The sequence below is a fragment of the Ammodytes marinus genome, assembly GCF_949987685.1.
Source record: "Ammodytes marinus genome assembly, chromosome: 6".
NCBI classification, from domain to species: domain Eukaryota; kingdom Metazoa; phylum Chordata; class Actinopteri; order Uranoscopiformes; family Ammodytidae; genus Ammodytes; species Ammodytes marinus.
The window spans coordinates 26,012,981-26,035,067 of record NC_137235.1 but is presented as its reverse complement, the minus strand read 5'-3'; the positions used below and the strand labels follow the sequence as shown (position 1 = coordinate 26,035,067).

The 22,087-nt window shown below is 42.2% G+C and overlaps 1 protein-coding gene across 4 annotated transcripts in view; it reads left to right on the top strand.

The window, feature by feature from the left end:
- Positions 1–13,321, top strand: part of LOC307251942 (von Willebrand factor A domain-containing protein 7-like) — a 39,289-nt gene extending 25,968 nt beyond the window's left edge. For 3 of the 4 annotated variants that reach the window (XM_080029409.1, XM_080029410.1, XM_080029411.1), the window contains exons 3-18: positions 2,391–2,527; positions 2,944–3,088; positions 3,266–3,359; positions 3,641–3,769; positions 4,700–4,886; positions 4,995–5,164; positions 5,431–5,543; positions 6,117–6,233; positions 6,322–6,492; positions 7,059–7,188; positions 7,300–7,452; positions 9,887–9,979; positions 10,768–11,039; positions 11,207–11,340; positions 12,177–12,336; positions 12,513–13,321. In XM_080029409.1, the coding sequence (XP_079885535.1) occupies positions 2,391–2,527; positions 2,944–3,088; positions 3,266–3,359; positions 3,641–3,769; positions 4,700–4,886; positions 4,995–5,164; positions 5,431–5,543; positions 6,117–6,233; positions 6,322–6,492; positions 7,059–7,188; positions 7,300–7,452; positions 9,887–9,979; positions 10,768–11,039; positions 11,207–11,340; positions 12,177–12,336; positions 12,513–12,893 (2,586 nt within the window). In that variant the 3' untranslated portion in view covers positions 12,894–13,321. The remainder of the gene's footprint in view (positions 1–2,390; positions 2,528–2,943; positions 3,089–3,265; positions 3,360–3,640; positions 3,770–4,699; positions 4,887–4,994; positions 5,165–5,430; positions 5,544–6,116; positions 6,234–6,321; positions 6,493–7,058; positions 7,189–7,299; positions 7,453–9,886; positions 9,980–10,767; positions 11,040–11,206; positions 11,341–12,176; positions 12,337–12,512) is intronic. The other variant, XM_080029408.1, reaches the window with a different exon arrangement.
- Positions 13,322–22,087: the final 8,766 nt, after the last annotated feature.

Here is a 22,087-nt window from a genome sequence, read left to right as displayed (position 1 = left end):
AAATTCAGCTAATGCCCATTTCTAGGAAACATCCTGAATTAATGGGAAATGTATACATTTGACTGAAAAATCATTTTAGCTCGCTAAGAGGGGAGCAACTGTAAAAAGTGTCTCACAATACCCCGTTCTCCCCTATATATAGTATATTGTCAATATTGTATATACAACATAGTGCATGCATTCAATTCATGTCCGTTACAAGTTGAATTGTAATCACTTAGGGGATCTCAAGTCCTGGGTAAAGCAAATAATATATTGGATCACAAATCATTGCATATTCTTTACTGCTCAATGATCTTACCTTATTTAAATTACCGTGTGGAGGTCTGGGGGACCACTTACAAAAGCTCACTGCAACCACTAGTCACACTTCAAAAACGAGCCATAAGAATAATCAATAAAGCTGGATATTATGATCACACCAACCTCCTCTTTTTACATTCCCGCATCATAAAGTTCAAGGACCTGGTTGAATATCAAGTTACACAAATCATGTTCAAAGCTAGAAACAAACTGCTACCAGGTAACATTCAAAAACTTTTTTTTGACAGAGATGGGGGTTACAATTTGAGGGAACAGTTAAACTTTAAGACACTGGCTGCACGCATGACTTTAAAATGTCATTGCATCTCAATTGGTGGTGTGAAACTGTGGAATGGTATGAGCACGGAGCTAAAGCAATGTCCAAACATGATTCAGTTAAAAAAAAAAAAATCAAAGCAATGATTTTTAACAGGTACAGGGATGAGGGAGATATTTAAGACGGAAAGTATATGTATGTGTGGATATGGATATGTGAGTTGTACAAATATGGAGATATGGACGTATGAATTGTGTTGATGCGTATGGTGGATGTATTTTTGTATGGATGTATGTAGTGGATATTTCATTTAATTTTTTAGTTTGATTTTTGTTTATCCTCAGGAGTTCAATTGAGGGGTGGCCCTCATTTGCAATGGCGTCGAGTGTATATGGATATATGGATTGTATAAATATATAAAAAAATGAGTGGTGGGCCGATAACGGCGTTAACGTGCTGCGTTAACGCCAGACTCTTATCGGCGATAAAAAAAATATCGCCGTTAATCTCTTGTTCCTCTTATTTTAGCGCGGATATATACCTGGCCGAATTGCACTGTAGTGCACGAGTCAGAACGAGTCCGACTTCGCACCTGTGTAGCCTACCACATCAAACGTAACGTGCTGACATGGATGCAGCTAGGAAGCCGCCGGGTTTGCTTCAGGGAAAATGTATTTTTAAGAAGCTTCCCAATGGAAACCTCGACAAGACCAAGGTTGTTTGCACCTTGTGCAATGCGGAATTGGTTTACTGTAGGAGTTCTAACTGTCTGTGCTCTCAGAAGCGGCCGGGGCATGCGTGTGTGCAATGGGAGAGCTTTGTGTGGAGAGAAAAAAAAGAGGCAAGGGAAATCGCCAAAGCCAATGCATAGCCTCGACTCATTAAAGGTTGAAAATCACTGAATTACACAACATGTAGGCTAGCCTATGGCTTAAGGCTATGGAAATCATTATGGAAACAATATTTTTTTTATCAGTGATAGCTCATCTGATCTCGTTGCTATAGAGACCACGTCCGTCCGCTTTGTTTGACAACTGACAGAGCTGCCAAGTCTCACCCTTTTGGCCGTGAGACACACTCATATCAACCAGCTCACACTCTCACACGCTAGCCTACAACTCAAATTTCTCACGCGGAGAAGTTAATCCCCAAAATAACGATTGTTTTGCGGGACTTTTATTTTGACAGTCTTATATTGAAAAGCTAACGGACATGAGTTCCGTGACATCCTCTTTCTGCACGCAAGTTAACTTGATGCATTAGGTGTGCACCTGCACAGGAGATGAGCCCCTGGTCTGATGCGCCACCTGGCTTGAGAAACACGTTCTCAAAGACTTACTTTGAGTCATTATTTAGGGAGCACACACATATTATGAATGAATTCAAATGAGCCATTTTAATCTAGATTAATCTAGATTAATTCCAAAATTAATCTAGATTAATCTAGATTAAAAAAATTAATCTATGCCCACCTCTAAAAAAATATATATATATAAAAAATTATTATAAAGTTATTGAGCTGTGGAAAAGGGGTAGGATCCTACTCCTTTTCAGGCATATCAATTCAATATGTTATTTGTTTATTTTTTGTTTATTTTTATTTGTGAAATCATTTGAACATATTTTTTTATTGTATTTTCATGCTTTTGATTTCTCTTTTTTTGATATGTCTGAAATAAAATTGAATCAATCAATCAATCAATCAATCAATCTCTTAGCTTTTGATCCTGCTCCATTATAAGGTCAACATTTTTATTTAATCATTACATAGTACTATTATTCTGACAATATACCTGCAACCGGTTTACAGGGCAAATCTGCTGAAGAGCTGGTCCAGGCCTGTCTGGGTCCCAGAGCAACAGGAGAAGTGTCTGGTGCCAAGTTTGTCTCTGCTCTGAAAGAGATCTACATCCAGAACGGACTGGTAGACCGTGACTTTGTTGCCAGGTAGGAGAAAGATTGAAACAACTGTTATTAAAGCCTCTAGAAACCTGGTCTGAAAATGTAAAAATCATTATATCAAAGTGGGGTGTTTCAATAAGATTTTACAAAAATCTGATTGACAATAAATGTTAATTTTCTTTAGCTTTTTTACTGTCTAGACAGTTTGACACTGTGTGGGCGTGGCCATATCAAATGGTGACAATATCTTTACTTTGGATTGATAAATATGCCTAACTTTTTTCAGATGCTTAATATCGTGCAAATAACTCCCCGAATTATATAGTCAGAAATATTTTTGTGGATTTGGGTTTACAGGGGCTTCGAATGTAATAAAATAATGGGGCTGTGCGTGTTGAAAAACATTAAATATGATTTTCTCTTAGGCTTACAGAGTAATTTATTGTGATCAATTCTTTCAGTGCTCCACACCACTTCAACTCAGAGGCCTTCGTGGAGGGACGCAGCCTCATAACGGAGGGCATAGTTGCCATCAAAGCCAACATTCGCGAAGAAAACTTCCAGGCTGCCAGAGAAACACTGGGGAGAGTCCTTCATACACTACAGGTGCGAGGGCTGGAGAGAAAAAGCTCAGCAGAGAGAGGCAGGATGAGGAGAACATGGAGTTACTAACAGTCAGAATGAGCCAGAAACTAGATTGAAAAGATTGAAAGTAAAACTCTTAATTCAAGGCCTATGTGTATGTATAAAATAGTTCATGTGTGTGCTACCATTGATTACCAGGACTTCTACAGCCACAGTAACTGGGTGGAGCTGGGAAACACAGAGCCTTACGTCAATCTGCTACGCCCAGACCTTCCTCTTGAAAACCTGGCAGGTGTGTGTGTGTGTGTGTTATTGTCATTGGAGGCCTATGCATGCATTGGGTAATATGTCATAAAGAAGACTACTACTGCCTTTAGAATGAGTGTGTTGTTTTTGTTTTTATGCTATGGCCATTCTGATTGGTGTTTCTTTTCGGAATATCAGTCTGCTCTGACATAGCACTCCTGTCCCTGCTCTAGCAAACACCATAGAACATAGGTCAACACAGTAACATGAAGTGATGCTTACCTACCATGGTTTGTGTTTTACTCAGTGTGCCCTTTGCTTGTGCAGATATCCTCACTGCCACCTGTAGTGACTGCTCAAGTGGAACATGCCCCAACTCCATCCTCCCCAACATCCTAAAGGAGAAGAAACTCACATCAGGCTACTTGGGAATCTTCTCTTCTGACAAGCCCAAAGGTATCAAACACATCTCCAAACCATATTCAAATACATAAGGTCATATTAACTCAGTCAGAAGTAGGAATTCTGAGAGGCTTATTGTTGGCACAAGTCACTTATTTACTTTCTTGAAAAAGATTAGAAGAGAAGCTTGTCAATATAAAGCAGTCACTTCCTAGAGTCTTGATGACATCATAAAGGCTGTTACATACTCCGCGAGAAGAAAGAACAAAGTTCTCGGTGACAGAGCTGCGAGAAGAAAATGACGTCATTTTCTTCTCTCAGCTCTTGTTTAGCTGTTCTCGCAGCTTGTTCTCGACACATCACCCGGGCCGAACTTTCTTCTCGTAGCTTGTCCGAGAAATATTGTGTGATTGGTCAGTCTGAAGTCAATGAGGAAAGCGAAGTGAAATCAGCTGGCGCTACTGAGCCAATTACCATGGTAACAATGCGCCGCGGTGAGGAGTTCGGCAGTTGAGTTCTCGTGAAGTATGTAATGTCAGACCAGAAAGAACTTCTCGCAGCTCTGTCACCGAGAACTGTTCTTTCTTCTCGCGGAGTATGTAACAGCCTTAAGGTGCAAGACAAGTAGTCCCACACGTAGCTGCTACTGAAACATAGCTTTTAATCTTCATACACTATAAAATGTTAATCAGTGACTTTATTGGCACTGGTAAGTGGTTTTGTTATTTGGACAGTGCCAGGCTAACTGTTTCCCCCTGGTTCCAGTCTGCATGCTAAGCTAAGCCAAGTGGCTGCCGGCTGTCTACACTATTTCCGGGGTGGTTTTTGTTTCATATGAGAGAAGTGTCAGTTTCTGGGTAGGATCGGGTAATTCAGTGTAGCAAGATAAGTCGGTACACGAGAGCTCATAAAATGCAAAAGTACACTTCAAATTGCCCTTTGAACCATGTCCCCGTTCGACCTTTCCCTTCTGACCTGTGCCAGGTAAATGCAGCCATGGAGGTGCAAGTGACCTAACAAGCACAACAATTCCTCGCGGAGGCATCAGCAAAGATGAGCGTCGCAAGGACAACGTGGACATCTTCAACGCTGCCTTGAACACAGCTGTAAAGGCCAGTCTCCAGCTGCTAGAGGAAATCCAGTTAGCTGTCGGAGACAATGACTTCCTGAGGTATAATGTGAAAAACATATCTCGATTGGATCTTTACGATCAAATTTCATCATCAAGACAAAGACAATTTTCTTCTCTATAATGAATCACTATTTTTCTTTTTCACAGAATGATGGGAATCGCCCGCTCATCCGTTGTGGTTTTTGTTATTGACACCACTGGCAGTATGTCAGATGACATTGCTGAAGCCAGGGCTGTCGTTTATGACCTCATTGACCGCAAAAGAGGAACCCAAGATGAGCCCTCGGAGTACATTCTGGTGCCCTTCAATGACCCCGGTAATAACTCTTCTACATTGTTGAACCTGTAGAAATGTTGGCGTTACACCCCTGGTGTTTTGTAGAGACATACAATATTATATACTGTATGTAATGCTTGATTAAATAGTTGTTATTATAGGTACATAAGTGTAGGACTTTTGTTAAGTAGATTTAGCACACTGTGGTGCAACCTGTACCACATAAAGTCACAGTGGATCAAAAGTTATGTAAAAAAATAAACATTTTGTCCAAAATACTCTGAACCAATGTGCTGTGCTTTCTAGCATTTGGACCTACCTTCAGGACAACAGATGCTGAGAAGATGAAAACAGAAATCTCTAAACTCAAGGCAGCAGGAGGTGGTGATACCCCTGAGAAGTGCCTGTCTGGACTTCAGGTACTTAATCTACGATATTGTCAGATTATCAATGGGATGGTTGTTCTGGAACATTTTCCGGTAGATAGTAAATATTATGGATGTAGCATCCGGGCTGACCTCAGTTATTCACATGGCATCCAATAATCCTGGTTTGTGCGCGTCGCCATTTTGTGAGGGGGGAGGGAGATAGCTGATGTAGGCCTATACCTCCGAGGCAAAGTGAGGGACAACGGGCGGAGAGCTGTCACTCAAGAGATCGCGCCAATACATTTTAACCTCCGATAAAATAAAAACTAGCGTGGTCCGAAAAAATTCACCCCCCTCAGTGTTGTCATGGAGATATGACCTAAACATACAGACTAACATGGTTTTGTGGCTCAGGCTGTAAATAGGTTTAATAAGACTTTGAAAACGGCATGTCTAACAAGTGAGTCAAAGAAAAACTGCTCGGTCTTGGCACCACGCCCCTAGTGGCACTTCCTGGTTACTATAGTTGTGGTCACTTCCTTATTGGATGCTGGTAAAAATCGCTGAGGTTGGGGCTTGGTTTTTCCATATTAACTAAACAGGGACATTTTTTTATTTCCCCAGTTGGCTCTCACCGGTGCCCCGTCCTCCTCCCAAATCTATGTTTTCACGGATGCTATTGCCAAAGACATCAGCCTCAAGGACACTATCATTGCTCTCATCAGGAGAACCAAGTCAACGGTAAATATGAACACCCAATGATGCCCTATGTTCACCATGTTTATGTAATTGAACTCCACTTGAAAGGTTTGGGGTCTATTCTCCACAGGTATCATTCTTCATTACGTCGCCCTTTTCAAGGCGCCGCCGTCGTTCAGCTAGATCCTTTGACGTCTATAAGAACCTGGCGTTGGCCTCCGGGGGCCAGGCCATCAGCGTGACTAAGGGTCAGTTGCCTCAGGCCACAGACATCATCCTCGACACCTCCACTTCAGCTCTGGTAGGTAGGGTGGCCAATGAGTTCAAATGCACTAAAATGGCCCCTAACGTTTCCATCAGGCGAACCGTGTGACAGCCAATTCAAAAACACATACAACAATCGACAAATACAACATAAATGCTGAAAATGTTGTCAACAAACCATAAATACTCCGAGCCACTAGGGGGAGTGATGGGTGGAACAGTTTGATTTTCCACCTGAGGGAGAGAGAGAGAGGTGTTGTTAGCTGCTGTGAATGGAAAAGGTTGTTCAATAGAATACTGCTACTTTGAAGACTGTCAACCACCTGTGTATTTCTGCACTGATGTCTGTACATGTAAGAAATAATACACTATTCACATATTTTTGAATTGTCATTGTTTCTGATACACCAGCACGTTTCTCCTGATGCAAATATACTGTATATCACCTGTTATATTAAGTATGGCCTTTGCCTTTAGCCGATAGGGAATGACTGTGCAGTTCTAATAGCAATCCTGTACTATATCAACAATTCTGAAACATGTAGGCTACCAGGCCTTTCGAGGTTGGACCAGTTTGAAAAATACAGACATGTCCTCCCCCAGGTAACAGTTCTTCAGCGAGCAAGGGCCGGTGGGAAGCAGACCTTCCCCTTCATATTGGATGAATCTCTGACAAATGCCACTATATACATCACAGGATCATCTATTACTTTCACAATGACCAACCCTAAAGGTACACAACAAATTCTCAATTCCCACTTGAGACCTGTTAAGTATCCCCTTTCTTAAGAATGTTATTATGATACCTATTTATGTAATAATGATGCATGCATACAAATTCCAGGTGTGACCCAGAGCTCCACAGAGGCCAGCGGTAAACTGGGGACCATAAAGACAGTTGGCAACCTGTGGAGAATTGGTCTCAATGCTGACAAGCAGACAGGAACCTGGCAGATCAACATCAACTCTCTGCAACCATACACTCTTAAAGTCACAGGTCAGATACTCTTGCTTAAATTACACTCTGTTAATTAATTACAAGTACGTTCTGTACAAATTAGCTGTTGAAATTGTGTCTTCTAGAATATGCACTTAATATGCAGATTAAAGTAACAAGCTTTCTTGCTGAAAGAGAGATGAGAAGATTGAGAGCACGCTTTACAAGCATAGAAACAGGGAAATAGCTAGCCTAACATTTGCCAACAGTATTTAAAGTGAGGCTGCCTTGCGACCAGCAAAGGCTTTATGAAGTTACTTTTCACAGCCAAAAACCACTTATAACCCACCACAAATTCTCATTTGTACACTTTTGTTTTGTACAGACTAAAGAAAAATATATGTTTACTTAATGACCTGTACCTAGATGTACTGATAGGCTTGTTTTGTTAACTTTAGACAGAGCAAAGCCAGCTGTCCCCCCTCTCTTAAATTGGATACATAGTCCAGTAAAAATGAAGCCACAGCTTCATAATTACTCGACAAACATATCCATGCAAAGCATGTAAATTACTGTAAAGATTTCTTTTTATCACCTGAGGAACATTGCTAGAGTCAGACCTTACCTGTCCATGGAAGATGCAAAAAAATTGATGCATGCGTTCGTATTTTCGCGTCTGTACTACTGCAACTCAATTCTAACTGGTTTACCCCAAAAAAAATATTGAGAAACTGCAACACGTTCAAAACGCAGCCGCCAGAGTTTTAACAAAAACCAGGTTGAGAAATCACATTACTCCAGTTTTAGGGGCCACTCACACTAGGGCCGCGGCCCCGTGCCCGAGCTCATTTGCATACTAAAGTCTAGAACGTTTGGCTAGTGTGACCACGCCATCCGTATTCCAGCACGGAGCAGCCCCTTGGCCACGGCACACTTGGGAGAGGTGTGCCTTGGCCAAAGTACAGATGCTAATGAGATGACACGCGCACAAGCAAGCGCACAAGCAAGCGCACAAGCAAGCGCACAGGCGGCGTTCCTGACGTGAATTTATTAAGGATGCATTGTCGGATAACGTCCGCTGCCTTTCTAGTCGGCACCATAATTGCCCACCACTTGGACTGTAGCTACATAAAATGTGTGAGAATTAACGTGTGTGTAGTCCTAGGTGTGGGCTAATAAAAGAGGGAGAGAGCTAAATAGGTGAGCGCAGAAAGCAAAGCAAAAAGGTTTTCGTGTTTACTCACGTTCGTCAGATGATTTTTTTCTTTCTTTCATAATACTGTCTTTACGCATGGCGGACACAAAACAACACACAACGGGACTCCGCGGCCCGGTGATAAGGAAACAGTAGCCTACACTAAGGTTTAACAATAAACTTTATAAAGACACTTACAAAAACGATCTCTGCCCATACAAAAAGTTCTGACTTGGATTACTTGATGGAGCGATCGATGTGTATAAAACCACCCGTTACATATGGTCTGATGACGGGCCGTTATATTAATAATAATCAGCGTGCTGCAGAAATATGAGACTGTCCGTCGCGACCTATTACGTCAAGGCTACATTTAAAAAAAAAAAAAACAATAGCTTAAGGATTCTCGTTGCTCTAATGTGGAAGTGGAATATTTTATGCAAATTTGGCCGGATGAAAATATTCACAAACAGTCGTATAGCCTACAAGTAGACTACGCTCCGAATCCTAAACGCGCACGTTGACGTAGGCAAGGTGCAATCGTGCCCAGGCCAAGAGCAGTGTGACCACGGGCCAGCGGGGGGAGTGGGGAGGGGGAATCGTGCTGAATCTTCCTGCAGCACGGAACAGGCAAACGGCCCTAGTGTGAGTGGGCCCTCAGCTTCACTTCACTGGCTCCCTGTAGCATTTAGGATTGATTTTAAAATTATTTTACTTGTTTTTAAAGCACTAAATGGTTTAGCACCATTGTATTTATCTGACTGCTTGTCTGAATATGTCCCAACTCGACCTCTCAGGTCCTCTGGTGCCGGCCTGCTTAACATACAACAGATTAAGGGGAAACGGTATGGTGAAGCAGCATTCGGCTTTTATGCACCAAGGGCCTGGAACAAACTGCCCCTGCATATAAGAACAGCAAAGTCTGTTATTAGTTTTAAGAAGCAGCTCAAAACACATCTTTATGCTGCTGCTTTTAATTAATTCCACCATATATTTATTTTGTCGTATTTTATGTTTTTTTATCTGCACTCTGAGCTGCATTTTATGTATGAAGGGCGCTATACAAATAAAGATTATTATTATTATTATTATTATTATTATTATTATTATTATTATTATTATTATTATTATTATTATTATTATTATTATTATTATTTTTAAATAAATTCTGCTCGTAATTTCACACAATTATTATAAAGCTTTTCAGTCAAAAGTAGCAGTTAAGGCCTCATGAAGTTCAGTGAGTTCTTGTTTTGGTGTTTATTTGTATTTACTGTAAGTCTGTACTTGTGTTTCCAGGCCAGAGTATGATTACCTTTGTCTATGACTTTGTGGAACGCTTCGAGGGACCTCACCCAGGTTATGCAGTACTCAGTGGGCGTCCACAAACAGGTACACTACGTGCTATAAAATGAAGTCAGAATTCTCGCCGACTGTAACGTCACAGTCGGCACAGCCACTTCGCCATGTTTTCTTTATATGTCCATGCTTCCCCCCCACATTAGTAACCAGAAACTTCCACCGTGCAGTATTTTCAATATTTAGGTGTTTTTTCCAGTCCGACCTGGCGAGGATGGAGTATACGTGAGGGTTAGCCTACAGCAGAAGGCTAACATTAGCCTAGCATACAGCATACATTAGTTAAGAGTTCTGTCTCGATATTGAAAATTACTCAATAATTTTTCACAAAAACAGCTCGTATAGACAGACAAGAGTCGTGGCTTTAAAGAAAGTAACGTGTATTTGTGAAAGGCATGTCTTATTACGTTTTTATTAAGTTTGTTTGCAGAATACAAAGTGAATGGAGCGCTGTGAATTGTTTTCCCCCACGATGGGCGTGGCCTCCGATTATGACGAGTTCCGCATTGTCTCTATGGGCAGACGCCAATGGCTTCGCTTCTGGACAGGGGCGGGGGAGCTCATAGATTGTATATTTACGAGGGGAGATGCAGCTCGGTTTCAAAAATAGGCCATTGTGAGATTAGCTGAAAATCAGGGTATAGAGCCATACTACAATAAATGATCTGAACGTTTTTTTCAGCAAACAACTAAAGAAAAACGTATTAGGTACCTCTAAGACCATATAATATTGACAGAAAAGTTTATAATATGAGACCTTTAAATGTTCTCAATTTCTTCCCTTAACTTGCTTATTTATTTCTCTCATTTTGAAAACCCAGGCCAGCCGGCCACCCTGATGCTCTCAGTATTGAGTAGGAAAGGTCCTTCCTCCATGACTGTTGGACAGGTTGGCCTAGTGATGGTGGATGGTCCTGAGGCTGTTAGCAATGGCACACTACAGGACATGGGCAATGGGGACATCCTGGTGACTGTTGATCCAGTCCCTGCAGGGGAGTTTGTGCTCACGGTGAAAGGAATGGACAAAGTTTCAAACACTGAATTTCAGAGGCAGTCTACCACCCAGATGTCTGTCTCCAAAGTGATTATCCAGGTAGGATCAAATCTTCAAATCATGTGCACCCAGTTAAGTATGTTTTGTTCGATTTGAAGTAGCCTAATATGAATGAATATTTCAAACTTTTGTAAAATGCTTTGAACTTCCTATAGGGTTACATAACGATAACAATATCTCCCTTCTTCTCCTCCATTTTGCTCTAGGCTGCTGTAGACAGTAGTGCAGAGCCGGGAAAAGCCCTCAAGATTCCCTTCAGTATCATGTCCAAGGGCTCTAGTGGTGTTTACCTCATCACAGCCAGAAATGACAGAGACTATCCTATCTCTGTCCCAGGCAGGTGAGGGGAAAAACTAAAAGCAATTACTATGATAAATATCCTTATCAATATTGACACATCTCCAAATCCGAAGTACAAGTCTCTGCCACCTGAAGCTTAAGTCAAAAATACATCTGGGTGGAGTAACATGTGCAACCCGCCAGTTGGACTAAAGGTTAAGGTCAAGTAGGTACAGTAGGCTACACCCTGTTGGAACATTTTCTTGGACGTTCAAAGATATTTAAGATGTTGGATTTGGGGAGTGTCTTACAATTTCTCTATCTGAAACAGACAATTCCACACCCACTTCCTGCCATGGTTGACCAGCTGTGTGGAGGTGGTAGAAGTGGTTGATAGATAGCAGAGGCGGTATTTTAACTTCTCTTTCTAGCTCTCTTATCACTTGTAATACAACCAAAGGCAAACCAAACATTTCTATGAGTTTTCACGTTTCTATCAACAACTGTCTGAACTTTTATCCAAATATTGAGAGATGTCTTTCCTCTCTCCCTTTCATGGTTTTCCATGCAATTATGTAGGCCTACACTCATTCTGGTCCTCCAGAAATTCTTATCACTTAGGTGATCCCTTAACTTTCTATCTAGCACCAAAGGTTGGTTTATGCATACATACTTGAAAAACTATTGACAGTCCCATTGGCTTGACCATGTGTTAAATGCTTTTCAGCAAATTCCAGTGTTCAAAAGTGGAGAACATGGTTAACAGTATATCTGCGTGGCATGATTGTATCGTGGCATTACATTTAAAATAACACTGTCAAATGTGTGGATTACACACTGCCAATATTCTTTTATTAAAAAAATATACATATGAACATATTTCCTCTCTTCTCTCAGCCTTACCTTGGAAACTGGAAAATATGTAAATTCTACTTTGACCATTACGCCACCTGCCAACGTACCATCTGGAACAGATGTCACTCTGACTTTGGAAGCCAAGTCGTCCAGCGATGCCGATTCCAATTACGCCGTTTTGAGATTATCTGTTGTTACCAAGGTAACCAGACACATAACAGAGTTAGAGTGAACATTTAATACATTACAAATATTTCGAACATAGCCATGCTGGCTATTGCAGATATAATAACGTCATACGAATATCTAATCGATCTAAATGCCCCTCTGATTTATGCATTAATGTCCTGACTTTCTTTTCATGTTCTTTTTGTCCAGATCACAGATTTTGTCCAGCCTGTGTGTAAAGTGATTAGTGTAATGGCTGATGCTTGCCCTCACGACGTGTCTCAGTGTGGAGCTTTCCAGTGGGAGCTTGTGGCAAACATGACCAACGGGAACGGCACCGGAATAGAGAGTGTTTCCCTGCGTCAGGGCAATGGCAACCTCACATTCGACTCCCTGGGTGCTCCCTTCACTATGGCCAACTACACAGCATCCTGCTGCTCACAGAAGGTTACCTTTGTAGCTGTAGATAAAGTTGGCAATGTTGGCAGGTGCTTCCACTCCATTGAACGTTCTAATGGCCCTCCTGCTTTAACCCTGTCACTGCCACTGTGGTTGTGCCTGCTGGTATCTGCCTTTGTAGCAAAGCCCTAGGGTAGGTTGCACAGATGTCCTGCTTAAATAAAATGTGAGCACCGATTAGGCAATGGATGATGAATGTTTACTTAATTTGTCAGAAATGTAATGTTTACGTAAAAATCTAAACATTCAATTGTATTGCAAGGTTGAACATTTGCAGAGAATTATCTTGTTTGGACCAAATTTCTGGTTGCATATACATCTGCTTGGTGGCAGCAGAGAACCACTTTAACTCATGTAAATGTACATCAATGCCTTTAAGATTTCTTATGAGTTGCTGGAACAAAGATGATGCTTTCAGATGAGGCAGTAAAACAATAAATTGCATAATCTGAGCATTAAACAAAGTATAGATTTATTTTAGAGGGCAGACAATACTATTGCTGTTAAGTGAAAATGACTTTGTGAATAAAAGGAAAGAATGATGTAAAAGAAAATCAGCAGTTGATGTGCATCATTCACAATAGTTCACTTTTTTTTAAACTTTTTAACAACCACTGAAAACTAAAAACAGGATTTGCGACCACATTATTCCCGAAAAGAATATATTTCTGTAAGAATATAAGCTTTCCGTCGACAATATTCCCCACCCTAAGAAAGTGATTGTTCTTTTGCCCACACAGCCAAAAACACCAACAGAAAACAGTCACACACCCTACAACCAACAAAATATTCTGTATATGTAGGCCTATCTGTATTCGGCTTATTTCTGAATCATTTTTTGTAATTATTGTCCCTTCAGAGCACAACAGTCCCCCTGTTGTCCTGAAGGGTGCGTTGTCAGATGCATTAATATTGGCATATAATTAATTATGAGATATATTTCTACCTCATACTGTACTTTTCATCGGTTTCTCTCTCTCTCTTATTATAAGTTATTTGAACTGTCTTGAGCCCCACTAGCCCTTTGACTGGGGGACATTGAACATTCAGAATCTGAAATTATAGTATTCATTAACTTTGTCAGTTTTGGTTAATTTCTATTTAATATTTTATCCGGGAGGAAAAATTATTCGGATCTATCTCAATATCAGTGCCTTTCCGAATACATGTTTGGATATGGGCTCATCCCTAGTTGGCTTGCAACCAAACATTGTCCGCAGATTTGGTGAGTAAGCCCTGACTGCAGCTCGCAGATCGAGGAGGGGCTTAAATTTATCTTAAATGCCCTAAAATGGGCAGGGTTAAACGTTTAACTCGAGCTCGGCGGCGCCATCTGGTGGCGCAGATCCGGCACCGGTTTAACACTGCTCGAAGAATGTGCGATGCACAGTCCGTGACTGTAGGTTGTGAACCAGGGGGGAGTTCTGAATGAAGTGCGTCCGACCCAGAGTCACTGTTGGCGGGTCTGGGTTGAGGCCGTTGGTCCTACATTTTTAACCAAATAGTATTTGTGTGTGTGAGATTGGGTGTGTGTCTCCCTTTTCTAACCACTCCCTCTCACCTTACCCTAACCCTAACCACCGAGCTATGATGCCTGAACATAATCGCCAATTTCAGGAAAACAAAGGGCTGTGGTGGGAACATATTGATGACCCCAACCAACACCGACAAAGAGTCACGGTTGGCGGGGCTGGGTTGAGGCGTACGCCGGGAGCTGGAGGTTGTGAAACAGCGGGGCGTTCGGGATGAAGTGTGGACGACCAAGAGTCACTGTTAGCGGCGCTGGGTTCAGGCACAGGGACGGTGGCCGGCCTGGAAGTGGCGAATGATACTTGCGTTATGGATGTGGCCGAGTTAGAGTGAAAAAGTGGGTCTGGGGGTCCTCACAGTGTCCCCTTGAAAAACATAAATTTAACTATGAAATTAGCATATATTATATAGTATTAAACCTACATATATAATATGTATATAGGCCCCTCCTCGATCTGTAAACTGCAGTCAGGGGCACTTGGTGACTCTAGGTCGGCCGCACTTCATTCAGAACTCCCCGCTGGTTCACAACCTACAGACACGGGCTGTGCATCGCACAATCTTCGAGCAGGGTTAAACCGGTGCCGGATCTGCGCAACCAGATGGCGCCCCTGAGCTCGAGTTAAACGTTTAACCCATTTAAGGGCATTTAAGCTAAATTTAAGCCCCTCCTCGATCTGCAAGCTGCAGTCAGGGCTTACTCAGAGTCACTGTTGGCGGGTCTGGGTTGAGGCTGTTAGTCCTACATTTTTAACCAATTGTATTTCTGTGTGTGAGATTGGGTGTGTCTCCCTTTTCTAACCTCTCCCTGTCACCTTACCCTAACCCTAACCACCGAGCTGTGATGCCTGAACATAATCGCCAATTTCAGGAAAACATAGGCCTGTGGTGGGACCAACAGGCTGTGGGAACATATTGATGACCCCGAGCAACACCGACAAAGAGTCACGGTTGGCGGGGCTGGGTTGAGCCGTACGCCGGGAGCTGGAGGTTGTGAAACAGCGGGGCGTTCGGGATGAAGTGTGGCCGACCAAGAGTCACTCAGTGCGTTTACATGCAGACTCATAATCGGATAACTAAACGAATAAGACTTCAACAGGACTTTTAAACTGCATGTAAACACCTTTATCCGATCTACTTCGGACACAAATCGGCACAATAACGGACAAGAGAAGTCGGATAAGAACACCTAGATAATTCGTTCATTGTCGGCTTTCTCTCTGCATGTATATAGGGATCGGATATCGCATATCGGACTTCTCGTTGTGTGCCTGCGCGTGATAGGCTACACCATGGGTTATTGACGGAAGGGAACCGGACGTGGCTCTAAAACCACTTGTTGAAAGCATGGTTGAAAGGGCTACAGCGCCACCTAGCATAGTGGAGACAGCCATGCATCGGACATTTATCCTATTTCTGAAAGGCCATGTATACTCAGACAAGTGACACGGTCCGTTCGAGTGTCTAGTTCGATATATGTGATAATCCAATCTAGTTGTGCCATGGAAACGCACTGACTGTTAGCAGCGCTGGGTTCAGGCACATGGACGGTGGCCGGCCTGGAAGTGTTGAATGAGCATGGCGTTATGGATGTGGCCGAGTTAGAGTGAGTGAAAGTGGGTCTGGGGGTCCTCACAGTGTCCCCTTGAAAAAAATAAATGTAACTATGAAATTATTATATATTAGTATTAAACCTACATATATAATATGTATATAGGCCTATCAAATATAATTTTATCTTTATATTCAACACAACAATGTGCTGCCGGATCTGCGCCACCAGATGGCGCCCCCGAGCTCGAGTTAAACGTTAACCCTGCCCATTTAAGGGCATTTAAGCTAAATTTAAGCCCCTCCTCGATCTGTAAGCTGCAGTCAGGGGCACTTGGATTTGGTGCCGCTGTCCCGGTTGTTGATATCGGAGATTGTGGAGGAGCATGCATGGACATATAAAGAAGTGGAGGCACGGTAGAGACGAGAGTAGAACAGAACAGGGAAATACCTGGCGTTTGTTGACAGCTTGATTTTGAGGCTTTGAGTTTCGCGCTGTGCATGTGGGACACTGCCTTATTCCCATTGTGCTGAGCTTGAAACATTTCTTGCACAAAATACACCGTGCCTCATATAAATTGCAGGGTACCGGTTTCAGCCAGCCACATTTAGTTGAATTTAAAATTTCCCATGATACCACCGACTTTTAGCCTACTCATTCTGCTACTGCACCTGAACGACGTGCATCTGCTCTGAATCACGGCCGCAAACACGTTTTGTTGGTTCCGCTCTCGTGATTGTGCGACATTACTGCTATTCGGCAAAACAATTTACCTTTTACTATTAGATTTAAGACTAATTACAATCATACAATCCTACTTACCATGTGTTAATATTTTTAAGACTTTTGAAAGATGGATTTAAGGCTTTTTAATGCTAATTAAAGCCTTATTTTTAGATTGATGAATTTAAGACTTTTTAAGGATCCGCGGGAACCCTGTAACTGATCCCTTCTGCTCCCAGTATTCTTGCTAGGCTCTACATCTGTCTTAAAAAGAAACATACATTTTAAAAAGGAACATGTTGGCTTCTTTGATGTCCATCTTTCATTGAATTGTATGTGCATTCCTTATATGCTTTTTCAGGTGGGCAGGAATGTGGTTTGTCCCATGTGGATATACTTGTACCTTTTTCTGTTTAGTGTAGTCTTAAAATCCTATTCCACAGTATTAGCACCAGTGTCTCTTTCCCCATTATGCCACCGTAAATGCATATTTAGATCTACCCTTCTTGTGAATTTCAGACGTTGCAATGTAATGGTTTCTCCCCATTGTGAATCTGTATGTGGCTTCCCGCAAAGCGTGCACGAGAACGGTATTCAAACTCTGTGCAGACTAACATATCTTTCAAAGGCAGCATTGCTGCTAAAGACGTGACCACACTCCCCACACTGGTTCTTGAGCAGGCGCCAACCAATAACTGAAAAAGGCTGTAATGGTGACACTTTTATTATTGTCTCAGTGGAGCTTTCCAGTGGGAGATTGTGGCAAACATGACAGATGGGAACGGCACTGGAATAGAGAGCGTTTCCCTGCATCAGGGCAATGGAAACCTCACAGTAGACTCCCTGAATGCTCCCTTAACTATGGCCAACTACATAAATATATTTCTGTAAGAATATAAGCTTTCTTTTCTGACAATATTCCCCACCCTAAGTAAGTGATCGTTCTTTTGCAGAAAACAGTCACACACCTTACGAGCGTGACAATGTATCTGCCAGTACATTATCTCTGCCATGGGTACGTTCCCTGACAAACTGTCAGAATAAAAAAAAATCCAACACATTAACGGTTAACCTATAGTTTGTCTTGCCTTCTCACATCAAAAGGTGGTCATGTAACTGACAACTACGAAGATGCCCGTCTTTGAGGGTTTGTGCCGGGCCGTTAATGCACAGACTAATGTGATAAGCGAGTTGAATCGCAAGCTGGAAGTGATTCCTGGGGCCTATCCGAAAAGTCCAATCTCCTAACCTATAAGCCTCCTTTCCTATGCCTTAACCCCTAAACGTCATCGGGGTTAAGGAGAGATGAAAGGTGCTTCCTATCGAACATAGGAAAGGACAGCGCTGTTTCAAATGAATTCGACTCCACTTTTCCTAACCGACGTCATTGCGCGACGGCGAGTATTGCTGACGTGAGTCACTAGCGTGAAACTACACTATTCTCCGAAAATGGACTACAACAAGAGCTCGTTTGATCCATGCGTTCTTTTCATATTGATTTTAATCAGGTTGTCGCCAACAGAGTGAGAATCACTCCCATATATCCCAATTCACATGTGGAATAAAAAGAGGCTACACTTGTGTTGATGTTGAAATGAACTGCCCCCAGTAACTTCATTAAATGTGAAGTTGGTATTTTATTTTCTTATGGTGTAAATTATGTGCTACGAAAATAACTATTATGATGTTGGTCTTTTATGAGTTCTTTATTATCTTTAGCCTGTGTGTGTGTGTGTGTGGGGGGGGGGGGGGGGGGGGAGTATTTTGTTTTAGCCGAGTTAAATCTTCCTCTCCTCTCTTCTGTTTTACCTCTCGTTCGTATTCGTGTAGAGTCGGTAAACTCCGGCGGTGGCCTGTTGCTTTAAATCTTGCCGCCGTAAAGGATTATGGGATACCACTATCTCCTTTCCTTTAGCATAGGTTAGCCAGGAGTAACCTATGCTAAAGGAGGGTTAAAGGATGAATCGAGGCTCCTTTCCTATGCCTTTCCTAAGCATTTTGGGAATTCGGATCACCTATCTGCCGAGTACTTCCGGTTCATCTCGATAGGAAAGGAAATTTCCTATGCAAAAAAAAGTTTTCGGATAGGCCCCTGGACTTATTCGGAAAGTGGATTCGATCATGGCTGCCATTAACCGGCCGTAGGCACTTGGAAAAGGCCACTGGATTTCGGCTTATTTGGATACTACGGAAACCAGTGACTGTAAGACAGGCTTCATTCCAGCGCCTAGTCTCAACCAAAACAAATCACAATCTCTCGATTCGGCTCCCCACTCCGTCCTTGGCGGTGTTATCTCCTCTCCGGGATGTTTATGTGGAGAGACGCTCTACCCCCACCCTCCCATCACCTACTTCTCCCGTGAACCCTATCTGTGACCGGGCCTCGAGGTCGTCTCCAATGTCTGTCTCATAACAACTGGTGCATGTAGACTCCCACTATGTCTGGACAGAGATAGCTTCATGGAACACACACACACACACACACACACACGTAAACACATAGCACACACAATCCCGACTACTCAAGCCCTCTTGACTGCCCACCCCCTCTCCCTCCCTCGTTACGGACCGGAAGCTGCAGGCGGGGCGCCCCTGTCGGCTGCGTACGCCCCCTGGTGCCTGGGCTGTGACAACTACCTTCCCATAAATCCCTAATCCGTTCCTTTAATGTGCAATGTCTACGAGTCTTATTGTTTGTGGTGTTTATCATGTTGCTTATTTGTGCTAAGGTGTTTTTTCACTGATCACGCACTACGCTCCCATAAGGAACGTAGTTCGAGATTTGCATCTTTTTTTAACCTATCTTCCCCTGTTGTTCTCCTTTTCCTTCCATGAAAGAGGGGCGCGGCACCGCTGCGACCCTGCAGTTACACTATCTCCTGTCCACCCATGTTATTGTCACTGTCTTGTATGTTTCTTGGCGAGGTGTGTACTGAAAGGCAAATTTCATTGTGCTGTAACGGTGCATATGACAATAAATAAATCTGACTTCTGAAAAAAAAAAGATTGTGGAGACCGTTGTGTAACGCTCTAGCTCTTTCAAATGACACACACGCTCTGCTTTCTCCTCAAGCTATCTTACATCAAGATTGCAAACGATTTCTACCCTTTTCCGCTATTAAACACGGTAAACTTCATGGCATTCTTCTTGTACTTGAACCCTACAATAACATTTATTACTGGTTTACTGGTTCAACTCTTATCTGCTTTGCTCTTTATTCAACATAGCCACAGACTGCTGAAGCTGCAAATGACATCTGTATGGTTACAATCATTGGCTTTTCAGGGACTCATTCCAAAAAACAATAAACAGTCCAATGGGCAAAATTTGTTTTGTGTCCAGTGTGAACATACCTTTATGTTCTTGTTGTCATAATTGCAAAGGAATTACAATGAACCCTTTTGATATTTGACATCATTTAAAAGCAATGTAAAAAAAAGAAACGGCAATATCAAGGAACCATCAAAATATAAACATTTTGACAGTTTATTTATAATAGTAACAATTCAGTCATATTAATTTCGAACACATCTTGTGGATGTGTATGAAGTAGTCTGTTTGAATACACTTTGTATATTTATCCAAGTTAGGCAACCTAACAACTGAGGAACCTCTCTTACTCTTAGAATATTTAGAACTACCACCATCTCCATTTAAATTTATGATACAGCTCTTAGGACTGAAGGAATTGGATTCCTCTATAGACTGTTCGGCGCTAGGATGATCCTTTGATACATTAGCTGATATTTTAGGGCTGGAACCTTTTTTAACTAAACTTGATATCCTAGGACTAACAGAAGTAGGTTTAATCTTTTTAGGACTAGGAGTCTTCTTAGGTCTCACAGAAGAACCTTTAATTAGACTTAAATCAGCAGTTGTTATCTGGTCTAATATTCCTTCCAGAAAAACAACTTAGCAAACCTCAGAAAGAACCTAAAAAGTTATTGGGCTATAGCAGGAAAGTCTGACAGGAAGTGATGGATTAAATGTTAAAAGTCTCAACAAATAAATCTAAGAAAAGTTGTGTCTCATGTAAGGAGTGCTGGACAACACATATTTCACATTTCATTTTGTGAACCTTTTCATCTTCTAATTGTTTGCATGCCAAAGCGGCAACCGTCGCCGCCAATCATTTTTGTCAATTATTATAATATTAAAGGTGCCCCGAGGAACTTTCAGGTTTTGTTTATTCTTGCACCCCCTTTGGACAAAAGCGGTAGTGTTTTACTACCCCAGCTGTTGTTCTTGGGTGAGTGTACCCATGACAAAGGCATTAAGAGAAACTATATACAAATAGCATTCTTTGCACTGATGGTCTCGTTTGATGTTACATGTTATGTATGATCATCAGAGAAAAATTGGACTGTTTCAGAAACCTTTAAATGTTCCTCGGAGCACCTTCATATTTATGAAGAGAAGAAAAAGTGGACTTCCGGTTTGAGAGTTAGATGGACTAGACGCACTTAGTGTGAGCTCCGGTAAACTATCTTTTTATAACATTCCGCACTCATACTATCACACCAAAACGGCTTCCGTTTTTTTCATTTCTGTCAAACACTCCTTTAGAGAAGTACAGCCGTCTCTCTAAATGGCTTCTAAGGGTAAAAAGCCGACTCCGAGCAAAAAAGAAGATGCTAATGCTAACGTTAGCTTGGGGGCTATAAAGAACATGATAACCACGCTACTTGAGGAGCTCCGGAAGGCACTGACCGCCGAGTTTAAAAAATCATTCGCTCAGCTCGACGCAAAGTTAGACCAGATTACACTGACAGTGGAGGACCATGGTCAACGCTTCTCGTCCCTGGAGCTTTCTGTTGACGACCTGAGTCAGCGTGTCAGCGAACTTGAGACCATTTGTTCCACTCTGCGTGGTGACAACACGAAGCTAACAGCTAAAGTAGCCGACTTGGAGGGCTTGAGCCAAAGACAAAACATACTAATTCGCGGCTTGCCTGAGTCCACCGAAAGCGGACGACCAACTGAGTTATTTACGGATTTGCTGCGGGAGGTTTTCGGGAGCGAGATGTTGCGAGAGCCCCCAGAAGTCGATAGGGCCCATCGCTCCCTCAAAGCTAAACCGGCGCCCGGCCAGAAACCGCGACCAGTCCTTTTGCGCCTGCATCGACGGAGGGAACGTATAGTGACTTGACTGACGTCCACCAGGCTGAAGTTACCTACTGCTTTGTGCCATTAACCTGGATTTTTAATGATAACGTAATGCTCATTAGTGCGCGCGGACACTCTACCGAGGGGGCGCGAGGGGGATGGAAAAAAAATAAAATAAAAATCTTTTTTTTTTTTTTTTTTTTTTTTGAATTTCAATTTTTTTCCTGATATGTAGCCTAGTTCAGAGATGATATGTATTTTTTTCTTTCTTAACTTTTTTTGATAGGTAGTTGCCAAGTTCATCACACAAACACTCCAATTCACTGATATGAGATCAGTTTGCAATTTTCAAGTACTGAATTAATGGTAGGACTGTGGCCACTAGAACTGGTCTCTGGTCAGCAAAGGTCTTGA